Here is a 23993-nt window from a genome sequence, read left to right on the forward strand (position 1 = left end):
TTTCCTGAATTTTTGAACAATGGCCTGGTTAAACTTCAATACAGAACACAATTTTCTAACATGCTTTGAGTACCAGCAAGGACCCAAAGATTCAAAGATCCTGGATAATAGTCCCATTGATCCTTCCACCTTGAAGATTGAACAACAATGGCAGATGCGAATCCTTGACAACCCAACCCACTGTCTTGAGCATGTCCACAATGTCAGCTCGTGTGGGGAGCCTCCTTCCCCACCAGCGTGCACAACCCCCAGCTCGGTACTTCAAGTGGTTCAGATACTCAATGTTTCTTACCCCGCAAACGTGCAGAAGGAAGATATTAAGGGTTACATGTCGAGTTACACAGCTCCTCGAGTAGGATATCCCTTTCGTCTTTTTCACTCGTATATATTCCAGGATTTTGAGTTACGCCCCTACATCGACGACACGGTACGGGAAGCGGTTCTCTCCTACAATAGACCTGGCCCAACAACGTTTTTGCCCTTGGATGAGATTTTTTGCGATTTCTGGTACAGTGATGACCACATTGTACACGCTGAACGCTGGGATCTCAACAGCATAGGATCCTATCCAAAACCATCCCAATCAGCAGTGCAAGATGAAGTCACGGAAGTTCCGCTATATACAACATCTGAAGCTGAGTCTCAGAAGTACAGCCAAACCAAGACCATGTTGGAGGACTGTGTGTGTATCGCAATGCCTCGGCGGCAGCTCTGGCCGAGCCAACTCTCCAATGCAGAGTTATCATCTGACATCGGCCGCCGCCAAGAGATCCCGGTTTTTCTTACCATTCGAGATGGGAGAACCTATGTTGGCCTCTCAAAGTGGAGTTTGACTCAGCATATAAGCTGTAAAGTGAGCGCACCAAATACAGTGGAGGTGCAAGGAGAGTTCCTTGCAAAGTGCATGGAAGATCAGTCCAAAATCAGGTAGTGAAAGAAGTCAAAATAGAATTTGATACATCTGAAGAGAGATAGATGAGATGTGTCAATGCTACGAAGCTGCTATGAGAGAGCCGCTTCGGGCACACCCCGCCACAGCACGTGGCCCTACTAACATAGGCCTGGGGGCTTCAGTAATGCTGTCAAAGACACTGCTCAGCCACGTGGATGTCGGCGCTCGCCGAACACGCTCACTCTTTCTCTATCATTGTCACCACCTATGATCCTGACTATGTCTGTCATGAATCAGTAATCATAACTCAGAATAAGTATGGACTCAACGTATTAGTGACTTATAAGAATTAGGAATGATAAGATCAGGCCAAATGGTAAGAACAAATGGTAAGGCCAAATGGTAATAACAAATGGTCATGACAAATGGGCATACCAGATGGCAGCACCAGATGGGCCTGACAAATGGGCTACACAATTAGTAACCTGAGAGCAAGAATGTCCAGACTGGTCAACCCAATTGTAACTAGCTCTTTGTCACAAAGGACGCAACATGTGCCAAATTGATAATGACAGTGTCCAGCAAAAGTGTCACAGCTGTCGAATAACTTCTCTCTCTAACAGACCGAGGGTCGACGAACCTCAGCTAACTTGACACTTCGGCTTTGATGTCTCACCCAAACAGAAGAGTGCAGACTTTGAAAGGGGTGTATCTACGGCGTACTTTGACATAGTTACTCTAACTAGGGTGAAGCCAACTTTGCGCACAACACGAAATATCTTCACGCACATCATCACGTGATTGGCCGTTAGGCATGCACAGGCCAAGGAATTAGGCGCGGCAACCACATGGCTTATCCCCCTTTCCACTCTTCTCATACACTTGACCAAGGTCTTCAACATCGTCACTTTCTGCAACTCAGAGAACAGTAGCTACAATCTTAAAACACTGACCATCGCTCTCGGCACCCTCGATAACCCCCTTCAAGTAGAAAGCTCAACCCAACGTCCAGCAAACAACGACTCATGGCCATGGAACGACTAGACATACATGGGGAGAAGGGGTAGAAGGGACATCACTCCAACTCGGTCAGTTCTTCATCTTTGAGTCTGAAATTTTCACACATCACTAGAGGGGGACGTTCTCTACATGCTCATATAAAAATCTAGATTGTTGCATGCATTAATCATGAGTAATCAATCATCACGGGTTTCTCACTTTGACCAGAGGACAGAGAGGGGTCAGAAGGAATGTCCGTGCATGAGCCAAGCGCGCCTAACTTAGCCCTGCCGCATGCCTAACAACCAGTCACGTGACAGTGTTGTGCGTGAAGAGATTTTGTGTTGTGCGCAAAGTTGGCTTCAACTAGGGTTCACTGATGGCGATGCATCTCAATTTGGATGTAGCTATCTCTATCAATCTTTCACTACTGACAACGATCAAGGATTGCTGAAGAATTTCAGCAATCTTCTCAGCTATTATCATCTACTCCTCCTAGATGTTCATCAGACTCTCTTGTGCTTGGACGTACTTCAACGCACTTCACCCAACTTCCCCGAGTCCCGGCCATCCTTTTCCTCCTTTGACTAACCCCCCTAACTTTGCCGCACTTCTGCTCCCATTGTCCCTAGTCCACGTAACTCCGTCTAACTTCACCACACTTCGCCGTCCCTATGCTTCAGATGCCCGTACACCTTATTCTCCCGCTGTATTTTGCCGTAGTTCTTGAACCCATGCGTAAGGGTCATCCTGAACAACCCCAAGATCCTCCACCGTGCATTGAAGTCAATGGTCAAGAAGAATATATTGTCAATCAAATCCTCGACTCTCGTATTGGTGCAGACAATGGTTATGACTACCTTGTCAACTGGAGAGACTACTCCAGCTTCCATGACTCATGGGAACCCTGGGAAAATGTCAACCACACCACAGCATATAAAAGCTTCCGTAAACAACACCTTAAGGATCCCACTCATCATTTCCCTCCAAGCAAAGCAAACCGTCAGAATACACATCAAGCAACAAAAGACAACAACAAAAGATCTCAGCGTAGGTCATCAAGGCTCAGAGGACTTCGCCCTTAGAGGGGGAGCTCCTGTCATGAATGACACTATCAAATAATGACTTGTCATAATCACAAGTTCAAACCTCCACTCTCATATCTTCCTCTGCTCTCAAGCCTATCAGGCATCAACCCCAAGACTATCTTTCCTGTGCTCTCATGCCTGACAGGCATAAGCCCCAAGTACTTCTCTAGTTTCTCTTTCCTCTGTTCTGATGCCTTGTAAGGCATAATCTCTCAGTCTCTTGTTCTCGCAGCTCTTCTATGTTCTGCATAGTTCCTCATAGTTCCTCATCGACCACCTTCGACAAAGTCACCGACTTCCGGCGCATCACGTAGGATATCATAGTGTCACGAACTACGTCGTGACACCTCGATTACTCCACCAACAATGACCCTCCTTTGGCCATCAAAACCCCATCACGCCTTAACCTCTTTACTCTACACGTAACTCAGGACTTCTGAGACCAAGTACGGCGAAGTTAGACGGAGTTAGGCTAAGTAGAGACGGTGGGAGCAGAAGTACGGCGAAGTTAGATGGAGTTAGGCTAGGTAGGGACAATGGGAGCAGAAGTACGGCGAAGTTAGACGGGGTTAGGCTAAGTAGGGACAATGGGAGCAGAAGTACAGCGAAGTTAGATGGAGTTAGGCTAGGTAGGGACAATGGGAGCAGAAGTGCGGCGATCTTAGGCGGAGTTAGTCGAAGGAGGAAGAGGATGGCCGAGGGCTCGGGGAAGTTGGACGAAGTACGTTGAAGTACGTCAAAGCGCGAGAGTGTTGGATGAACGTCTAGGAGGAGTAGATAATATCAGCTGAGAAGATCGCTGAAGTTCTTCAGCGATCCTTGATTGTTGTCAGTAGAGAAAGACAGATAGAGATAGCTATATACAAATCAAGATACATCGCCATCAGTAGAACAAAACCCCAGTTAGAGTAACTACGCCGAAGTACGCCGTAGTTACACTCCTTTCGACGTCTGCGCCCTCCTGGTTGGGTGAGACATCGATTCAGAAGCGTCGAGTTAGCCGAGGTTCGTCGACCGTCGGTCTGCCAGAAGGTAGTTGTTTGACGGCCGTGACAGTATCAAGGATCGCTCTTACCGACGACCCGTGCGAACCTCGGAGAAGTACAAAGATTCTATGGAACCAGATAGGAGAGTTACGCGAGGCATGAGTAGGGACGGAGACAGGATGGAGGAGAATGAGAGGAGGGCACTGGAGGAGCTTAGCAGAGCGATGGGGCAGGAGCTTGGGGTGGAGGATAGTGTGGGGGGATCAATTCAAGGAGATGAGTTCGTTCCACCAGTGTTTTCTAATCCTCCTAACGTAATTCACCTACCAACGGAACCCCCCCCCCTTCCGAACGAGCCCTTACTCCTGTGCTATATCACCTCACATATATAATCTGTACCATGCATATCGGCTTCCTAAGCACTTGAGACAAAAGGATTGTCTTCCATGGCATCTTCGGTCTCCTCCGGAACCGCTTTCCCTTTACCCTTCCTCTTCTTAGCGGCCCGATCTGCCTCTATTCCCTTGATCGCCTCCAGCACCTCCGTCTGAGTGAATACATGTGTCTTCATGTCCTTCACCGTTACCCCTCGCTTCTGCTTCCTTGCCAACTTCTGTGCAGCCTCCAGTTCCTTAATCTCCTTCTCCAAGATCACAACTTTAGCCTTCGCTGCCTCTCCTTCCGCCAACGCCTGCACCAAGCTTGTCACATGTTTCTTGATTGGTGTTTGTAGGATAGCTTCGTGCTGGCGCATGAATTCCGAGTTATCTAGAGCAATGGAAGTGTGGGGAGTCCGGGAAAGGGTGCGAGAGTGGTGTGGAGTAGAAGGGATAGATGGAAGCATGTTGTAAATGTCAGGAAAAGCGTGAGAAGGACTGAACGGCCACAGGCCTGTTTCTCGAAATCCGGCTTTGATATTCTTTGAAGTCATCGCTGCAGATCGTGCCAGGACCAGTCCATCAGCCCATCGACCCTTATGGACAGCACCTCGATTCTGCCGACTATACATATCCGTCTGATCACACAGGGCTTGCTTGAACGGTCCAAATACAGCCTTATCGAGTGGTTGAGTTGCATGAGATGAATGTGAAGGAAGAACGACAAGATCGATGGAATTCTGGATACAGAGGGCGATGAATCGAGCTTGTACATGGCTACCATGGCCATCAAGGATGAGAAGTCGACGTTCAAGAGGAAGACCGGAGGAGGGATCCAGGGGAAGAGGGGGTGAGGTGATGGGTATGAACACTCGTTCCAACCATTCCAGCGCCATTGTGTTGTTTGACCAGCCAGTCTTGCTTGCGCTCCATCTCCAATCCTCAGTTCCAGCGATCTGTTCGGTCGGAAGCCATCCTGAGTTCAAGCCTGCTTCTCCTCTGAAGATCACTAGCGGCGGAAGGGCAATTCCGTCCGCTGAGATACACTCAATCAAGGTCACCCACTCCTGTCTTCCAGGCATTGCTTTTGTTGCCTTCCCTCTAACCTCTCCCTTCTCAATAACCACAAGAACACGTCTCGACTGTGTTGTGCCTATTCCAAACCCTGTCTCATCCATATTGAAGACATTAGACGACTTATACTTGTGCTCCTCCATCAAAGACCCAATTTCCGCAAACCATGGAATAATATTATTGGCTTGAACCCCTTCAATCCGAGATCGGTCTATCTGACGGGTCCAAACACTATTGACACTAGGATGACGCTTTCGGAACTTGGAGATCCAGTTATGACCGAGAGGGGGAATGGGAAAGTCGGTCTCGGTTGCTTGCAGGGTGAGGCGATTCCGGCGAAGTGCTTCTGCAACCTCAACAACAAGTTTTGGTGTGAGCGGATAGCCAATGAGCGCTTCTCGTTTGATGTAGTTGACAAGCTCGAGCTCCTCTGGGGGTGTGAGTGATTGAAGATGAGCAGCAGATGTATGGCGATCACCTCTGCCATGGAGAGCTCTAGCGTTGAGAGTGGTGTGTGGAACCTGGAATTGTGTGGCAATTTGTCGAATAGAGAGTTGTTGTTCTGGCGGAAGGAGTAGCTGGGACCGAAAGGCATCAATAGCTTGCTCAATGGGTGTCTTTGACGTCTGCATGGTTGCGTATGTAGAGGTAGAAAGGAGAAATCAATGCATCATGTATAGGTGAGATGAAAAAAATTTCGATGTTCCGAAGGGGGGGGTGTTCCGTTGGTAGGTGAATCACGTTACCCCTTCGGGTAATGCTCTCCCACCTATAGGATCCCCAGTTGGATCGGATCAAACCCCGCGACCAGAAAACACTGGAAGTACGGCGAACTTGGGAGAAGAAGGTACACAAGGGGTGATATTGGCCTTGATGCAGATGGTGGCGAATATGAACAAAGACATGATGGAAGAGAGAAGGCGTAGGGAGGAGTGGGAGCAGAGAAGAGAAAGGGAGACGGTGGGCGGTATTGCAGAAGGGATATCAGAAGGGGTGAGGTACGCCATGGGACGGCAAACTTCGGCGACCCCAAGCGTAGTTGGCGAACAACGGAAGGGGATAAAACTGCCTAATCCGGACTTCTGGAGAGGAGAGAGGAACAAGTTGACCGCATTTCTGTCGGAATGTGAAATCCATTACGAACTGAACTCTCATCTTTTCCCCAACGACACCAAGAAAGTATTCTTCATGATCTCTCATTTACGCGAAACACCTCTTCTCGCCGTCCAACCCGATCTTGCTAAACGACCTCTTCCTGACTATCTTAGGGAGTATAACCAATTCGTTAGATATCTCAAGACCAACTTTGGCGACCCGGATGAAGAAGGAACCGCAGCCCGACTGCTTAATGATCTAAGGCAGACTGGGTCAGCTTCGGAGTACTTCTCCGCCTTTCAACGACATGTGGCAATACTCAAGTGGTCTGATGACGGAAACCTGGTTGACCGAGCCAAGAAAGGGTTGAAACCACACCTCCTAGATGAAATTGCTAGACATGGTAAATCTTTTGGGACTGTCAAGGAGTTATTGGAGTTTGTTATCCCCATGGACAACAGGTTGTGGAGAAGGAAAGTGGAGAAGGATGCGGAGAAGAAGAGGGAGACGGGGGTAAAGGAAGTGTTGGTGGTGGATAGCCAGAGGGTGGAAAGGAAAGAGGAGAAAAGAGGGGAAGGGAGGCAAACTTCGGCGCAGTCTGCGGTGCAAGCGACTATTACGTCGACGCAGGTCAAGAGCATTCCGTCAAATGCTGACGAACTTCGCCGACAGTGGCCCAGGCCACCTCCCGAGCTGAGGGAGGCAAGGAAGAAAGAAGGGAAGTGTACTGAGTGCGGGGAGAGAGGACATTGGTTGAGGGATTGCCCGGTGAGGGCAGCGAAGGTAAAGGTCGGATGGTTACCTCCGTGGGGAGAGAAGCTCGGCGAACGTGGTGGAGGATCGGGGGGTAACGCAGTACCTCTGGGACAGAGGAGGAACTTGAACGCAGTTGGAGGGGATGGAGAGATGGAAGAGGACCAGGGAAAAGAAGAGGACCTGTCGCAGTAGGCGAGGCTCGGCGGGTCCGCCATATTCTCTCGCCCACCATTCCCAAACCTATAAAAGAGACACAGCTGATGGAGCCAGAGGATTGTGCATACAAAAATACACCACTCAATACCCCCTGTTCATGTAATGTCGATAATCATCTACTCATCTCTTCCACTTCTAGAGATCAACCTAAATCGGACATTTTTATTAATGGAATTAAGCTAACTACGCTCTGGGACACTGGGGCTACTTGTTCATATATAAGCCCTAGGGCAGCGGCAAAGATAGGTGTAGGAAGGAGACGATACCAGGTGAGCGTACCTGTTCACATGTTTGATGGCTCGGTTAGTGTCGCTGGACCTATCACCGAGTTTGTCGAAGTTGGTTTTAGTTTGACGAAGGACGCCGAAGTGCGATCTCTTCGTCTAGATGTAACAACGCTCTGCGATGCAGATGTTGTGATAGGGTGGGACTGGATGAGGAAGGAAGGGGTTGTTCTAGACGGAAGAGACAACTCGGTGAAGTTCCCCATCCCAACCCCACCGAGTGCGGCGAAGTTAGCAGCCATAGGGCTGCCAACTCCGACGGACGCGATAGATCTCCGAGACAAAGATGACCAGGATGAACTGAGTCCGGAGGAACAGGAGGAATTGTATCAGGTGGTTCCTGAACAATATCACCCGTTCATTGATGTGTTTAACCCGAGGAAGGGAGGTGAAGAATCACCTCCCTCAAGGGAATATGATCTAGAATTTGACCTTAAGGAGGGGGCGAACCTGAAGGCTGCTCCACTCTACTCCCTCGGAGAAGATCAGAGAAGTGCGCTGAGAGACATCCTAGATTGCGAAACATCGGCCGGAAGAATTCGACCCAGTAATTCGCCCTACGGATCACCGATGTTCTTGGTACCAAAGAAAGCAAAGGGTCAATGGCAAATGGTCATTGATTACCGAAAATTAAACGAAGCAACGATACCCGACGCCTATCCACTGCCTCTGATCGGGCAGATAACCGAAGAGCTGGGAAAAGCGAGGTATTTCAGCAAGCTAGATCTGATTGGAGCCTATCAACTCCTACGAGTAAAGAAAGGACACGAACACTTGACGGCGTTCAGGACTCAGTACGGTATGTTCGAGTCTCTTGTTGTTCGAGATGGTCTGCGAAATGCTCCTGCTGTATTCCAGCATTTCCTGAATGAAAGTTTCCGAGAACTGTTGGGGAAAGGAGTAGTTGTCTACATAGATGATATACTCATCTATGGTCAAACGTTGGAAGAATTGAGAGGAACTACGGCGAAAGTGTTCGAAGTTCTTCGAAGGTTGAATCTGTTCGTCAAGGCTAGTAAGTGCGAGTTCGAAAGAGATTCGGTAGTCTTCTTGGGCTTTGTGGTCTCACGGGAGGGAGTTTCTAGTAATCCGGAGTACATCGACGCTGTTGTGTCCTTTCCCCGCCCCAAGAACCTAAGAGAGAGCAGAGGATTTATGGGAGTCGTTAGTTATTATTGGCGTTTTGTCCCCAACTTCTCCAGGATTGCTAAACCGATCAATGATCTCACAAGGAAGGATGTACCGTTTGTCTGGGGAATGGAGCAGGAAAGAGCCTTTAAAGAATTGAAGGATAGAATGTGTAGGGCCCCAGTACTGGCTCACTTTGACCCCTCGTTGAAAACATTACTACAGACAGATGCGTCGTTCTTCGGCTGGGGTTTCATAATATCGCAGGTGAACGAGTTAGGACAAGAACATCCGGTAGCTATTGAGTCAGGAGCGTTTCAAGCGGCGCAGTTAAATTATACGGTAGGCGAGAAGGAACTACTAGCTATCGTTGAGGCTTTTAGAAGAAGGAGACACTTACTGTTACAGGTAGAGACTACAGTTCTCACGGACCACTTGAACTTGACATACTGGATGGAACCGAAGCAGCTAAGCCCGAGGCAGGGCAGGTGGGTCGAAGAGCTTTCTAACTTTAGGTTTAAGATGGTGTATCGACCTGGGAAACAAGCTACGCTACCGGACGGGCTATCGAGAAGAGCAGACTACCACTCGGGAAAGGGAAGTACAATGGTGCAAGAGAGCAACCTTATTCAAGGGTTGCCGAAGTTCGACAAACTCGACGGCACTAACTCTGGGTTACAACACCTACTTCGTGCCTTGCAAGGAACAAAGGAAGTAAGGGAGAATGACCTTATTGATCCCATGGATCTGATTGTTGGGATACAGGAAGATGAAGAAGTGGAGGGGGTTAGAAAAGAGCTGTTAGGAGTCATTTGCGCTGAGTGTTCCCATCCAACGTGTCACGATGACATACAGGAACCAGAATCAATCACCGAACTACGCCGTAGTTCGCGATCCCCTCTAATACTTCGTGGAGGATGGAACTCTAGGGGTTTCCTCACGTTCGGCGATCGCACTTATGTGCCAAACTACGCCGATGCTCGACTAAAGATCATGAAGATGCGACACGATTCGGCCCTAGCTGGTCATCCAGGCTCAGCAAAGACCCTCGAGCTTGTCCTGAGGGATTACGTTTGGGTTGGAGTAAGGAAGGATGTCGAAGATTATATCGCTGGCTGTGCGGTATGTCAGAGAGCAAAGACTAACAGACAGAAACCCCATGGAGAGCTTAAACCATTGCAAGTGGCTACTAAACCCTGGTCAAGCATCTCGATGGATTTCATTGAAGAGCTTCCGAATTCCCATGGATATAATTCCATCCTGGTAGTGGTGGACCGATTGACCAAATGGGGCATTTTTATCCCAACCACGACGAAGCTAACCGCAGCTGGACTATCTGAGCTGATAATGGACTATGTGGTGGCCCAGCATGGGTTACCAGAGAGTATAGTATCGGACAGAGGATTGAAGTTTACTTCGAAGTTTTGGAAGAACTTGACCGATAGTCTCGGCATAAGACTACATCTTTCTACCGCGTATCATCCACAGACTGATGGACAGACCGAACGAACCAACCAGTCCCTCGAATTATACCTTCGAATCTTCACTTCCTACCAGCAGAACGACTGGTCGAAGCTGCTTGCTCGAGCTAGCTTTGCTTACAACAACACCCATCATTCAGCGATAAACAAGAGCCCATTCTATGCGAACTACGGGTACCACCCTCGGTGGGCTGAAGAGATTAAGGCCAGTGAGGTCGAGGCACCTGCTGCTACAGTGGTGGTAAAAGACCTAACCGAAATACATAAAGAATGTATTGAGGGAATTGAGAGAGCTAACGAGAAGTACGCCGAAGGATACAATAGAAAACACCGGACTACGCCGAACTTCGTGGAAGGTGACCTAGTAATGCTGTCGTTAGAGAACATCAAGACTAAAAGACCAATGAAGAAGTTAGATGTGAAGCAAAGTGGGCCGTACAAGGTAGTACGGCAGGTAGGTTCTCATGCTTGTAAATTGGAATTACCAGGAACGATGGCAGGTATCCATGATGTATTCCATGTTTCGTTGCTTCGCCCCTATCATCCTCCAGTATTCCCTGGTCAGCAAGCTGAACCACCTGGCCCAGTAGAAGTAGATAACGTAGGAGAATTGTGGGAAGTAAAGGACATCGTGGACTCTAGAGTAAATAAAAGATCAGGAAAGTTAGAGTACTTAGTAGAGTGGTTAGGTTACGAAGGAACAGACGATTCGGTATCATGAGAACCGGTAGAGAACGTCGATGGAGCTGATGACATATTGGCGAAGTTCCACGAACTTCATCCTACTAAGCCGAAGGAAGGGCGACTGCGGAGGGCTAGGAGGTAGAACGTACTGCATACAACATAGGATTACAGCTACGTACCGCTCACTTGCCCTTACCCTTACCCTTTCCTTTTCCTTTCTCCTTCGCGCTACTCGGTCCCGCGAGATTGGTGTGGAGAGTACCGATGGCCGAAGGTAGATCGAGACTGTCAGGGGGGAAAACAGTCGAGAGAGAAGCATTCCATGCCCGATTCATAGCCCCAAAGAAATCACCAAAGTCCTGGACATCCCGAGCAGCTTGCATGCTCGGAGTCCTCCACAGGGAACGTATGGTCTTAAGACACTCGGAAGGAAGACTGAGGAGATCGAGAGCAGTCTGAGCAGAAGCAGGGACTCGAGAACTACTCCGGGGGCCTAACCAGCCAATGGACGGTGGTGGCTCGTACGCCATGGGAGTAACGAGGAAGGGGGTGTCGTAAAGTCTTCGGCGAACATCGGCTATCTCAGTAAGGCTTCGGCGAGAGACGTCCGCTAACCTCGTCCTTGCTTCCTCGTTCAGATTCCCACCGTTGACTACATCTACTAACGCCGCAGTAAGGTTATTCAAGGCGTTGGCTTGACGAGTGGAGAAGTCGAGCAAGAGAGATGTATCACGTCGAGCGACGTCAAGCTGAGTGGTGAGGCCAAGAACGAGAGAACGATACGTAGCAAATTCCTTTTCATCCTCTGGGATACGAGGTTCCAGAGAGATGCGAGGGTGGACGAAGGACAACCGAGGAGCAGAGGGCCCAGCACGCTGAGTAGCTTCATCTTCCACATCACCAGCTTCAAAGACGACCTCTTTCTCCACCCTTTTCCCTTTTGATTTCTTTAAAGAAGACTTTGGAGTCTTCTGGGAAGCGGGGGACGCGGTGACAGGGGCGGCCACTGGGGTAGCCCGAGGAGCAGAAGGACGACGACTTTGGGTGCCCTGGGCCGGAGGAGAGGGCGCCACGGGAGAGGACGGACGAGGGACCGAAGAACGAGAGACCGAGGGACGAGAGGCCGAAGGGCAACGGGAGGCCGACGGAGGAGCAGGCGGGAGACGTGATGGGCCGGCCACAGGAGCGAAGGGCGACGGCGAGGGAGGAGACGAGCGGGAGGACGGCGAAGTTCGGCGAGCCGACCGGAGAGACGAAGACGGTACCCGCGAACGGGGGACAGACGCTGGAGTCTGGGGAGGGGGGAAAGGGGAAGCGTTGAAGGGACGGGGCGGGATGTCCCAGGCAGAGGAAACGGGACAGAAGGAGCAGGGGCCAGATGTGCATGAAGCACAACGGAGAGCCTTGTTATGTGGCCTGACTGCCTTGAGGCAGGGCCAGTTTGGACGATTATACGTGATAATCTCACGTCTACTAATTAGCAGGAGTAACTTCGGCGTAGTACGAATAGGTGGACTCACCGGCAACGATCACACGCTTCGTCAACACCAACCGCGACCCAACGACCAGGCTCGGACTTCATCTTCTCCCACAAGTACTCTTCTTCCCGCAGTGATCTCTTCACCCGTTTGGGCGAAGGCTCCCCTCTGGGGGAAGGGGGGGGGAGCAGCGACGGGGGCGGCGGCGGCAGCGGCGATGGCGTTGGCGGGGGGGAGAACCCCGGAAGAGGAAGAAGAAGAGGAAGAAGAAGAAGAGGAGAGGGAACGGCGTCGTTTCTGGCCCACAATTTGAGCAGGGGGAGGGGCAGGAACGGCTGCGAGTTAGCAATGTCTTGGAGAGCTAAAGAACAGATAAACAAGGCCAAGTTCGGCAAAGGTGTGAGAGGTTGGACAAAGGACTCACGCTCAGGACTATCTACGTTGTTGTCCTCTACACTAATCACCTCCACATCATCATCCGGGTATTCTTCTAACTCGCTTTCACCCTCACTATCGATCCTACCCTCCCGATCATCATCATCCTCACTTTCTTCGGTGTCGGGTCGATCACTCGACTCCGAGCCCCCACTGAGCGAGTCCTGGTCGGAGGAGGACGGAGACTCACCAGGACGAAAGGCGGGCGTCCTACGGCGAGGAGTGGCGGCAGGAGGAGGCCCTCCAGGAGAACCCGTTACGGGGACGGGAGAACCAGACACGGGGGAGGGAGAACCAGCAGAAGGAGAGGCGGAGCGAGGGGGCGAGGCAGCGCCAGACGGCTCCCCCAGAGAGAGAGTGCCGAGGCCGAGGGAGGAGACTTGGCAAGATCTGTCGCCAAAAGAAACTGAACATCAGCCAAGTTCGGCGAGGTGGGGTGAGTATCGACGAAAACTCACGAGCAGATGACACCATACCACCAAAGTTCCCCATGGCGGCGAAAGGGCTGGGAGTGGGAGTAGAGGGGGCCATGACGTTAAGATATTTAAAAGAGAAATAAAACTCGAGGCGATTATTCAAGGTAACAAATCTGTTTTCTAGGTAAGAAAGATAGAAAGTTTTGAAAGCAGATGGGGAAAAGAGAGAAGCTCGACGAACTGCTCAGAATTTAGTATAATCAAACCTACCCCCTCGTCGTCAACATGCAGCAAATTTCGCGTTTCATCAACAAAAGGCTACACAGGGACGATCAAAATTCCCACGCTATAGTGTCTCATCTCAATATAAGCGAGGGTTACTTCGACAAACAACGGTGTTGTTCGGCTGCCATCCGGGAAGCGTGTCTCACCTACAAAAGACACAGGGCTTCTTACGGCAAACCTCAACGAAGTTAGGGGAGTCTCATTGTCGGGTTTTGGAGTGAAAGGAGGCCCAACTACGAAGTGCGGCGCAAAGAGCAGAAGGGTGAAGGATGGTCATGGGGAGGGAGAGAATGGGGGTACTACGCTGCTAAGTTTTCTTGCCACGGCAGAGGTGTAATCGCTCACGAGGACGTTCGCGGCTAAAGAAGGGGGCGACTGTCACGAACTACGTCGTGACACCTCGATTACTCCACCAACAATGACCCTCCTTTGGCCATCGATTTTTCCAAAACCCCATCACGAAACCCCATCACGCCTTAACCTCTTTACTCTACACGTAACTCAGGACTTCTGAGACCAAGTACGGCGAAGTTAGACGGAGTTAGGCTAAGTAGAGACGGTGGGAGCAGAAGTACGGCGAAGTTAGACGGGGTTAGGCTAAGTAGGGACAATGGGAGCAGAAGTACAGCGAAGTTAAATGGAGTTAGGCTAGGTAGGGACAATGGGAGCAGAAGTGCGGCGATGTTAGGCGGAGTTAGTCGAAGGAGGAAGAGGATGGCCGAGGGCTCGGGGAAGTTGGACGAAGTACGTTGAAGTACGTCAAAGCGCGAGAGGGTTGGATGAACGTCTAGGAGGAGTAGATAATATTAGCTGAGAAGATCGCTGAAGTTCTTCAGCGATCCTTGATTGTTGTCAGTAGAGAAAGACAGATAGAGATAGCTATATACAAATCAAGATACATCGCCATCAGTAGAACAAAACCCCAGTTAGAGTAACTACACCGAAGTACGCCGTAGTTACACTCCTTTCGACGTCTGCGCCCTCCTGGTTGGGTGAGACATCGATTCAGAAGCGTCGAGTTAGCCGAGGTTCGTCGACCGTCGGTCTGCCAGAAGGTAGTTGTTCGACGGCCGTGACACATAGTAGGACATAGGTAAACGCAGATATGGCATCGTAGGATATCAGTGGTAATCGGTGGGATGCATGGCAATGCATGCAGGACAGTGCAGGACGATTCAGAGCGCTCGTATTCCGCAGGCCTGCACGAGCCTCTTGGAAAAGGCTGATTTTAGTATTTAAACCCTATCTAGTACTGTAGTTTTCTTCTTCAGCAATGTATCTTTTCAATTCCCTTCCCCTCATTTGATAAGTCACTCAGTTGGTTCTAACCCAACCTCTCGAACCCTCAGTACCTAAGGCAGTCACCAAGGTCCACGAGCCAGAGACTAAACCCCTCAGTTCCCAAGGCAGTCCTTTGCTACCGCAGTCTACCCGCAGGCGTGACACCTAACTTTGCTGAGGTTTGCCGTAACAGTCCCTGTGTCTTTTGTAGGTGAGTGTCAAGGATACTGCCCACCCTGGGACAGAGGACAAAGGACAAGTACTAGGAGTGACAAGGAATATACTTAAGATAACAAGACTGAGTCCAACAAGGAATGGGACTGTGACCCAAGGAAGGTCTCTGGCTTGTCTGACAAGACTAGAGGGAACTGGAATGGACTGGACTGGACTGGAATGGATTGGACTCCAAAAGGGTGGCAATGGAAATGACTTTTGATCAAGAACTAAAGAAGACTACAAAGTACAAGATAGGGTTTATATCTGATCATACTAAATACTGAGTAGTTCGCCAAGCTTTTTCTCTTTTCCCCATCTGCTTTCAAAACTTTCCACCTCTCTTACTAGAAAACAGATGCAATACCTTCACCTACCATTCTTCTTCTATTTCTTTAATTTATCTTAACATCATGGCCCCTGCTACTTCCACCCCCCACGCCTTCACCGCTATGAGGAACTTTGGCGGTACTGTGTTATTTGCCCGTGAGTTGTCTTTGTTACTGCACTTACCTCACTGAACTTGGCTGATATTCAGTCTCCTCTGGCAACAGATCTCGTCAAGTTTCCTCCCTTGGTCTCGGTACTCTCTCCCTGGGGGAATCGTCCCAAACTCCCGTCCCTTCTCGTGCCGCCAAACCCAAGGTCGCCGACTCTCCCGTCGCTGTGGCTGGTCTCTCCGGAGGCTCCCCTCCTCCCTCCACTCCTCGCCATAGGACGCCCGCCTTCCGTCCCGGTGAGTCTCCGTCTTCCTCCGACCAGGAGTTGCTTGGTGGCGGGGGTTCGGAAACAGGGGATGTGTCATGAATAGTGATAAGGAATTCTGACTCACGCTCAGATTAGTGATAAGGAAATATGACTCATGCTAGGAACTGTGATAAGGATTGAAGGAAAATATGAGTCATGGTATTTAGCAGTTCAGCAGTGAGGCATTTACGTGATTGGCTGAAGGCTGGAAGGTTCAGCAGTTTAGCAGTGAGGCATTTATGTGATTGGCTAGAAAATCCCTCACACGCTTTTTATTTAGTACACCTACTTTAGTTTGGAAGGGTATAAAAGGAGCACATCTCCCCCCTCTTTCTTCAGCAATGTATCTTCATCTTGAAGTTGAACTTCATCTTTGAAAGTCACCTAGTTGGTTCTAACCCAACACCTCAGTACCCTCAGTACCTAAGCAGTCATCAAGCTCTACGAGCCAGAGACTAAAACCCTTCAGTACCCAAGGCAGTACTTTGCTACCGCAGTCTACCCGCAGGCGTGACATCGTTGCGCTTGCTACACTCACACACTTCGTCTAAGTGTGTCACGACTCGGACAAGTCGCGCCACCATGACTCATCAAAACTCATTGAGTTACCCTGAATTCAATGAGACTCAGTGAGTTACCCTGAAAACTCATTGATACTCATTGAGACTCATCGATACTCATTGAGACACAATGAGATAATGAGGTTATAGGGGAAAAGGAGAGACGAGACAAGAATGAGTCAATGAGTTGACTCATTGAAAAGCTCATTCTGAATCTCTCTGAAAGGTATAAAAGGAGCACATATTTACTTTGTAGTTTTCTTTTTCTCAAGGATCAAAATATTATTTGCCACTTCACAAAGATCTCTCTTCTTGACATATACTCACCTTTAACACACTTTCCATCGACAAAACCCCTGTCCACGCCATATCACACACTCTTGTCGTCATCTCGACTTGCTCGGATCCTTCGCAAGTCACTTTAGCCGTCCGACCACATCACAAGTTCACGAACAACATACTGACTGTCGTTGTTCAAGCTAACTAAACAGTTGCAGTCCACCTGTCTTTGATCTTCAGAGATCTGTCAAGGACAGGACCGTGACAAAGTGTGTCACAAAGTGACAAGTCAGTTTGGTTAGAGTTGGATTTGGGTTGGGTATTTAATCAGCGACCAGCGGTTTGCAGTAACCGCCGGTTCATAGGCCTTTTAGCACAGTGGTTTAGGTCATTGTCTCTGAAGGGCACTGTTATATCGTCCCAATGCTGGTTAGTTGGTCTCGTGACAAAGTGACTTCAGACATACCCTTGATCCTACACTCAGATACTTTCTATTGTTATCGTTCAATCCACTCTACGCTATCACTTCGTCTCTTGTCGTCGTTGTCCACTGAAGTTAGGTCATGTCACTGCCTAGCTCTTGGTTGTAACACATCTGGTATGCCCATTTGTCATGACCATTTGTCCTTACCATTTGTCCTTACCATTTGTCCTTACCATTTGTCCTTACCATTTGTCCTTACCATTTGTCCTTACCATTTGTCCTTACCATTTGGCCTGATCTTATCATTCCTAATTAATTATGAGTCACCAATATTTTGAGTCCATACTTATTCTGAGTCATGATAGTTGATTCATGACAGCAGGTCTGCACTAGCCTCTTGGAAACGGCTGACTTTACTATTTAAACCCTATCTAATATTGTAGTTTTCTTCTTCAGCGATTTATCTTTTCAATTCCCTTTCCCTTGTTTGATAAGTCACTCAGTTGGTTCTAACCCAACCTCTCCATCCCCTCAGCACCTAAGGCAGTCACCAAGGCCCAAGAGCCAGAGACTAAACCCCTCAGTGTCACGAACTACGTCGTAACATCCCTGACAACCACCATCACCGACCCTCCTTTCACCATCACCAACCTCCACTCGAACCACTGAGACCAACTACGGCGAAGTTACGAGAACCAAGGGGGGATTTGTCACGATAACCCCGCCTAGCGGAGAACTACGGCGAAGTTAGGGGAAGGGAACCGAGGGAGAGCAGAACAGGGGAAGTAGGCGAAGTTAGTCAAAGTGAGCGGAGTAGGATATCGGGGATATGGCGAGGTACGGCGAAGTTGAACGAAGAGGACTGAGCGTGAGTGTCATGAATCACAAGTATCAGTTTCCGCATGTTTTAGTTCTGCTCTGATGCCTTTGAGGCAAGAGACCTGAACCTTTAGTTAGTTATGTTATTCTCAGTTATGATGCCTGGTATGGCATGAGACCCAAGACTTTAGTATAGTTAGATTTTAGGCGAACGTATTGTTTACGTTGTCATGCGTACTTCTGCGTGCGGTCAACAGCGTATTATACGCAGCACGGCGAGAACAGGGCGCAGTCAGTTGCTGTTAGTTAGAAAACAGTAGGGAAGGCAAGGATTGCGACGGTTTCCTACGCAGGACGACTCCACCTGGTAGAACACCTGTTTTATAGATATAAACCCCTCATAGTTTTACATACTTCTTCTTTAGTTCTTGATCAAAAGTCATTTCCATTGCCATCCTTTTGGAGTCCAGTCCAGTCCAGTCCAGTTCCTTATAACCTTGTAAGACAAGCCAGAGACATTCCTTGGGTCACAGTCCCATTCCTTGTTGGACTCAGTCTTGTTAACTTAAGTATATTCCTTGTCACTCCTAGTCCTTGTCCCCTTCCTTGTCCTTTGTCCTCTGTCCCAGGGTGGGCAGTATCCTTGACAGTGAGGCAGTGCAGGAGTTGAGGGACGTTCTATGAGAAGAGAGGAGTAGTATAGATAGTTTACAGATCGCTGAACTTCTTCAGCGATCCTTGATTGTTGTCAGTAGCGAGAGATATATTCAGTAGCTACCACCTTCGAGTTAAGGAGAGCTACCACCGAGCAGTTCAACGTACTACGGCGAAGTTAGCCGCAGTCCATCGACAATCATCTTATCATTTCACCACTCGACGTATCACTACGGCGAAGTTAGCCGTGGTTCCTCGACGAGTACCCTGTCTTAGTGAGACAACGACGCCCCACCACGACGTAGTTAGCCGAGGTTTGTCGACCGTCGGTCAGTAGAGAAGAAGAAACGACGACTGTGACACTCAGTTCCTAAGGCAGTCCTTTGCTACAGCAGTCTACCCGCAGGCGTGACAACTACCCAGGACTCCCTGTACAGGACTGTCCGCTCCGCCAAAGATAGCAGGCGGCTATCATCTGTCATAGGAGCACTGCGAGCTGACATCTCTCACCACTTGCAACAGACATTGACTTCTTACACATTGCACCCACCTCAAGCCCAGTTTCCAAGCTGTTTCATTGACACGTGCTTTTGTACAGGCCTTGACACAGAGATGTTCAGAAATTTCAGCAATGCAGCTTGAAAATGAGTACCACAGCTTCAGAGCAGTCTGAACATTGTGATGGATGTCCTTCTATACCAGCTCCTTTCAGCTCATATTCCATACACGTGTCATGATCAGATTGCCCCTGAAGGAGGGGTGATCCTTTCATCAATGCTCTTGACATGTTTGACTGTCAGTTGTCTCCGCACAACATCACAATATACACTGGCCAAGTAACTGCCTGGACCAGCAAATTCCTCTTGCAAACCATTGACTGTGATATCATCCATAATCAGAGTAACAAGCTCACAACCTTATCATGCTAGATATCTCAACTGTGCCATACTATAGTGTCAACCAATCTGAGTCTCATTCCTCTTCCACCAAAGAAACAAACCAGATCACATTAACCCAGACACAAGACACCAGACTTGCACAATTCAAGGAGGATGTCACCGCCAACACATTCATGACTGCTACAGCAGGGTGTAACGGTACTGGAAACACGACGACTAGGTCGCAGGTTGGGTCGAACTCGATGGATGTCTCGTGGAAATCTAGGGGCTCTGGTGCTAATGGATCGTGTCTCCTCTGCAATCGATGTAGCCAAAGAATGATATTGAAGAATCAGCAAAGTTGGTACTTTGCTGATTGTACTATATACTGTCTACAGGTATCCGTCTCCTCTTCTCAGTCCTACTGCAAGCGTTCATGTACATACTCGGACAGGTGAAAAACCGCTTTGAGCAAACCCAGTGGGGAAAATCTCGAAAGGGGAAAACCCGTCCCTACCTACTGCAGCACTGCCTCCAACTCCCGCTTTCCTCCATCCTAATCCGTCGAACTCGATAGAGTTCCCTCGATTCGTTGTTACCCCGTAACACAGGGTTTCTTGTCTCCCAGACTAACAATATTTTGTTACAAAGCCGAGCTCTTACCCGAGCAATGGAGGGATCACAAGGTACTGATGGCGGTCATGGAGAGGATGACCATGAAGGAATGGGAAGCAATATACCATATGACTTGCAAAAATACTCCAAGAGCTTGCTAGAAGCTGTCCATTTACTGGCTGTGGACCATACAAAACTATCCAAAGTTGCAGATCTGGTCTCTGCCTCACTCACTGCCTATAGAACCAATTTAGATCCAAAGCCAACGTGGATGGACAGCATTCCTGATGTTATACAAGCAGCAATTAGAACAGAACAGGCTGGGAAGTGTTTGGACACCCTCAACTCCGAAGAATGGACCAATATTTTATCGGCTACTAAGGAAATAGCGAGGCAATATTGTTTGGCATATGGTGAAGTGGGAGGTGACTCTACCCTGATGAAAGCGTCAAGAAGGTCAGGCAAAGGCTCAAGAAAGAAACAAAGCCGTGTTGAGAGGTTCTGGTTCATTCAATATGAGGGTTTGGATGAGGAAGCAGCTGGGAAGGATGTGTTCTCATTGCTGGCCGGAAGGGAGCAGAAGGTGGGAAGTATCTCTGTACGTCTCTTGGACGGGCAAGGAGATCAAATGGGCAAGGAAGACATTGAATTTGACCCAGATTACCAACAGTAACAACAGCTCATACCTACATAGCTACTGAGATGAAGTGGGAGATATTGAGATAATGGAGACTAATTTCTTGCGCGATGCATTCCGTGCGCCAGGGGTTTCAGGATAGTGGCCACAAGATTATTTCATTTCTCTAGATAATCAACCCACTATAAGCGAAGACCTGGTCCGTACAAGTGTCTCACTACCATGTGTATTGCTCTGATTTGAAGAAAACCTCTTCCACCTTCAATGTTCCTAGTAAGATCCCCACCTCCGCCTTGCTCACAGCGTTCGCGCAGTCGGTGATGAACCTTCCTGGTCCACAAGCTATGAGTTAGCTCCATTTCCTCTTACTTCCTTCCCTCTTGGTGTAGAATGCGGAATGAGAAGGATTGAAGACATACCAGCAACTGCACATGATCCACTGGTATTTTGCCGCACAAACTCTTCTATCAGCAACGGGAGATCAGGTCTTCCAGAATGTAAGGTCATGTCCTTTTTCGTACCTGGAGCCGACAGTTCGCTATTGCCCCTGGAGTACACCTGTTGAGAAAGAGCGGTAGTGACCGTATGTCCGTCCGTAGCCTCCATGGTCCCCAATTTGTCGTCGGTCGTATCTTCCTTACTTTGTAAGTCAGATGCTTGAGTAGCTTGATCAGTGAGATATATGTGAATGTCGACTCCGGGGTTCTTGGCCAAGATCTGTAGTTCTTCCGAGAACCACTCAAGCGCATCTGTCTAGTCAGCACCGTAGATCATGCCGTTCTTATCCTGAATCCGAGTCGACATGGGGTATTTGGGAGTGAATATTGTGTGGGACATGAAAAAAAAAACCGAACCGGCATGTCTTATGGCCCACACCATTTTCACCTTTCCTCCTTTCCTTACTGCCACATGTTGCAAGACCCCCAAACCCCAACTGATACCACTTCCACCAACGGCGATGAAGATCTCTGGATATTCACCCAGATCACAATGTCCATACGGACCATCTACGACACATTTGATCTTCCCTTGTCCCCCTTGAGCGGTAATTCGATTTGCGAGAGCCTGAGTGAACCCGGAACGGACCCGAACAAGGAAGTTCATTTCCGCCACTTCACCTGCACGCCTCTTCTTCGACACAGGTAGTGTTTCACTTGCAAGTACGGTAGGATGACAGCGACTTATAGACTCAGAGACGATGAGACTTGGTCTGTCCAAATTGGGACCAGAGACTGTGAAAGAGATGGGAAGAGTTGCAATGGAGAAGGGATGTGATTCCAATGTTCGAAGTCCGATGAACCGAAGAAAGACGTGTTGTCCTGGACCCCAGTGGATAGTGGTAGGAATGGTGAGTTTAAGAGTGTCTGAAGAGAGAAGTGTTGCGGTGCAGCTATGGAACGTCGGGTTGTTGAAGGCTATCATGACTAGGCGCCATAGAACACTGGAGAAGAAGAGGACAGCCGTAGCAATCATGTACTTGCTATCCGTCAGTCGCTTTCTTCCGTCCTCATTCTTTCCAGAGAACCTAGGGTATTGGAGATTCCTGCTTCACACATGGGAAAAGAGTGAAATCTGGACACTCACTCGCTATCTAGAAGTTGATATCCATGCCACCACAATGCACCCATAAAGAAGAGAGCCATCACGATGTGAACGTAATAGAACACCTCATACGTCCATCGTCTGGGAATGAGTTGATCTCCAGCACGCAACTTTTCACGCATCTACAACCTTCCAAATATCCTACCCGCACTGGATTTCCACGGTTGACAGAAGAAGCAGAAGGAGATATTGAGGGAAGTGTGACAAGAAAGAGACAAAAGCTCACCGAACAGGCGGCAACGCTCCTAAAAACAAGACACAAAGAGGTGCAAGTGCTACAAACCCGCTCACATAGATTGGGTTATACATGACTTCCTTGACAAAACCATAATCACGGTAGGCACGAATAATAGCAGTGATGGTGTGGACGAGCGACATGTATACGAAGTTGAAGGCAACTCCTTGATGGAACACTTGAAGTTTGTCATGGGATACTCCGGTGAGCAGAGTGATGAAATTTCGTTTGGTTCCCAATACACTGAAAGTCAGTAAGTGTATCTTGCAGTCATCACACTTGTGGTTCGGAATTCAAACACTTACATCCGGGATTGAGATACGTTTTGACTATCGGGAGTACCCTGGGGGAAGCGGAGAACTCACTAGACAAATGGAAGAGTAGCCATAGCGATCCATTCCGATCTGAGATAAAGGGGGGCGCTACCGTAGAAAGGGGCGTAGTAATAGTATTTATTAACCCAAGTCAAGAGTGATACCAGCACAAGTCCCCCCGCCAAAAGCAGATTGGGTCCTAAAGGTCCAATAGTCCAAATCAGGGCGAGTCTGTCGGAGTAGGGGAGCTGAGGATACGTGAGGATTCTGGCGACAGCCAATATTCTCGTTTTGACATTCCCCAATCGGCCGGTGAGGAGCTTGGAAGTGGAATCGGGGAGAAAACGTGCTCGAATGAGGGAGTAGAGATGAAGAAGAGTATAAATGGCCAGTATAGCTCCAAGGAAGAAGAGAGCATAGTGACCGTATCTGACCTCATCCGCCCAAGGGATTCTTGCTGCTTGGTACGCTGTCAGTTCATCGTCCAGAGGTACGTAGTCACCTTTGGAATCGATATAACCCGGGGTGAAGTCGGTTTGACCGGCAGCCAGAGCAGAGAGTGTGGTAGTAGGCTGAGGACGTATAGAGGTCATATCATCTCCCATGTCCATATTGAATGAGTAAGTGTACAGGCTGAAGAGGAAGTCAGAAATGGATAGTCAAAAGTATTGATAGATGAACGTGAGGGGAGTCTTGTTCCCCTCTCTCTCTTGAACCAGTCGTATCCCAGAGATCTAAGCTTCCCGTACCACGGGAATTCGAAAACATCAGTGATCCCGCTTCTCTATAAGAAAATCCGTTGGACGAAAAAAAGGGCGCAATTGACGAGGCCTTTATATGATAGGTTTACCTGCAATCCGTGCGTCCAGTAACATCCACTTCCAGGACCACCCATCAGGTCGGCTTGAACCACGATCAACGGATAGACTGATTGAGGTCTCCAGGAGGTCTGAGACGCCGTAGAAGGATGTCATCAGGGGAGAAATGTAAGATGATAAACATGATTAGGACGGTGCAGGGCAAAGGGATATGCACTACTTGGCATGGACGATCTCTCTTTC

At 48.9% G+C, this 23993-nt stretch overlaps 5 protein-coding genes across 5 annotated transcripts; 2 read left to right on the forward strand and 3 right to left on the reverse strand.

Annotated features, from left to right (window-relative positions):
• Window positions 1–2565: 2565 nt before the first annotated feature.
• Window positions 2566–3013, forward strand: TREMEDRAFT_63250 (uncharacterized protein; the record flags this gene model as incomplete). Its single annotated transcript, XM_007005422.1, has 2 exons — window positions 2566–2740; window positions 2778–3013. 2 exons carry the CDS (start codon window positions 2566–2568, stop codon window positions 3011–3013), a joined length of 411 nt encoding a protein of 136 aa, XP_007005484.1.
• Window positions 3014–4380: 1367 nt separating this feature from the next.
• Window positions 4381–6048, reverse strand: TREMEDRAFT_69198 (uncharacterized protein; the record flags this gene model as incomplete). The annotated part of the gene is made up of 2 exons (XM_007005529.1): window positions 4381–5769; window positions 5833–6048. 2 exons carry the CDS (start codon window positions 6046–6048, stop codon window positions 4381–4383), a joined length of 1605 nt encoding a protein of 534 aa, XP_007005591.1.
• A 5194-nt stretch (window positions 6049–11242) lies between these two features.
• On the reverse strand, window positions 11243–13504 carry TREMEDRAFT_63253 (uncharacterized protein; the record flags this gene model as incomplete). Its single annotated transcript, XM_007005423.1, has 5 exons — window positions 11243–12530; window positions 12581–12642; window positions 12734–12873; window positions 12963–13379; window positions 13432–13504. The coding sequence occupies 5 exons, from the start codon at window positions 13502–13504 to the stop codon at window positions 11243–11245; spliced, it is 1980 nt and encodes a 659-aa protein (XP_007005485.1).
• A 4503-nt stretch (window positions 13505–18007) lies between these two features.
• On the forward strand, window positions 18008–19293 carry TREMEDRAFT_63254 (uncharacterized protein; the record flags this gene model as incomplete). Its single annotated transcript, XM_007005424.1, has 4 exons — window positions 18008–18046; window positions 18194–18288; window positions 18769–18980; window positions 19250–19293. 4 exons carry the CDS (start codon window positions 18008–18010, stop codon window positions 19291–19293), a joined length of 390 nt encoding a protein of 129 aa, XP_007005486.1.
• Window positions 19294–20998: 1705 nt separating this feature from the next.
• TREMEDRAFT_63255 (uncharacterized protein) lies at window positions 20999–23543 on the reverse strand (the record flags this gene model as incomplete). Its single annotated transcript, XM_007005425.1, has 6 exons — window positions 20999–21123; window positions 21201–21530; window positions 21636–22261; window positions 22366–22464; window positions 22610–22861; window positions 22984–23543. 6 exons carry the CDS (start codon window positions 23541–23543, stop codon window positions 20999–21001), a joined length of 1992 nt encoding a protein of 663 aa, XP_007005487.1.
• Window positions 23544–23993: the final 450 nt, after the last annotated feature.

This window comes from Tremella mesenterica (genome assembly GCF_000271645.1).
Source record: "Tremella mesenterica DSM 1558 unplaced genomic scaffold TREMEscaffold_7, whole genome shotgun sequence".
Taxonomy (NCBI): Eukaryota; Fungi; Basidiomycota; class Tremellomycetes; order Tremellales; family Tremellaceae; genus Tremella; species Tremella mesenterica.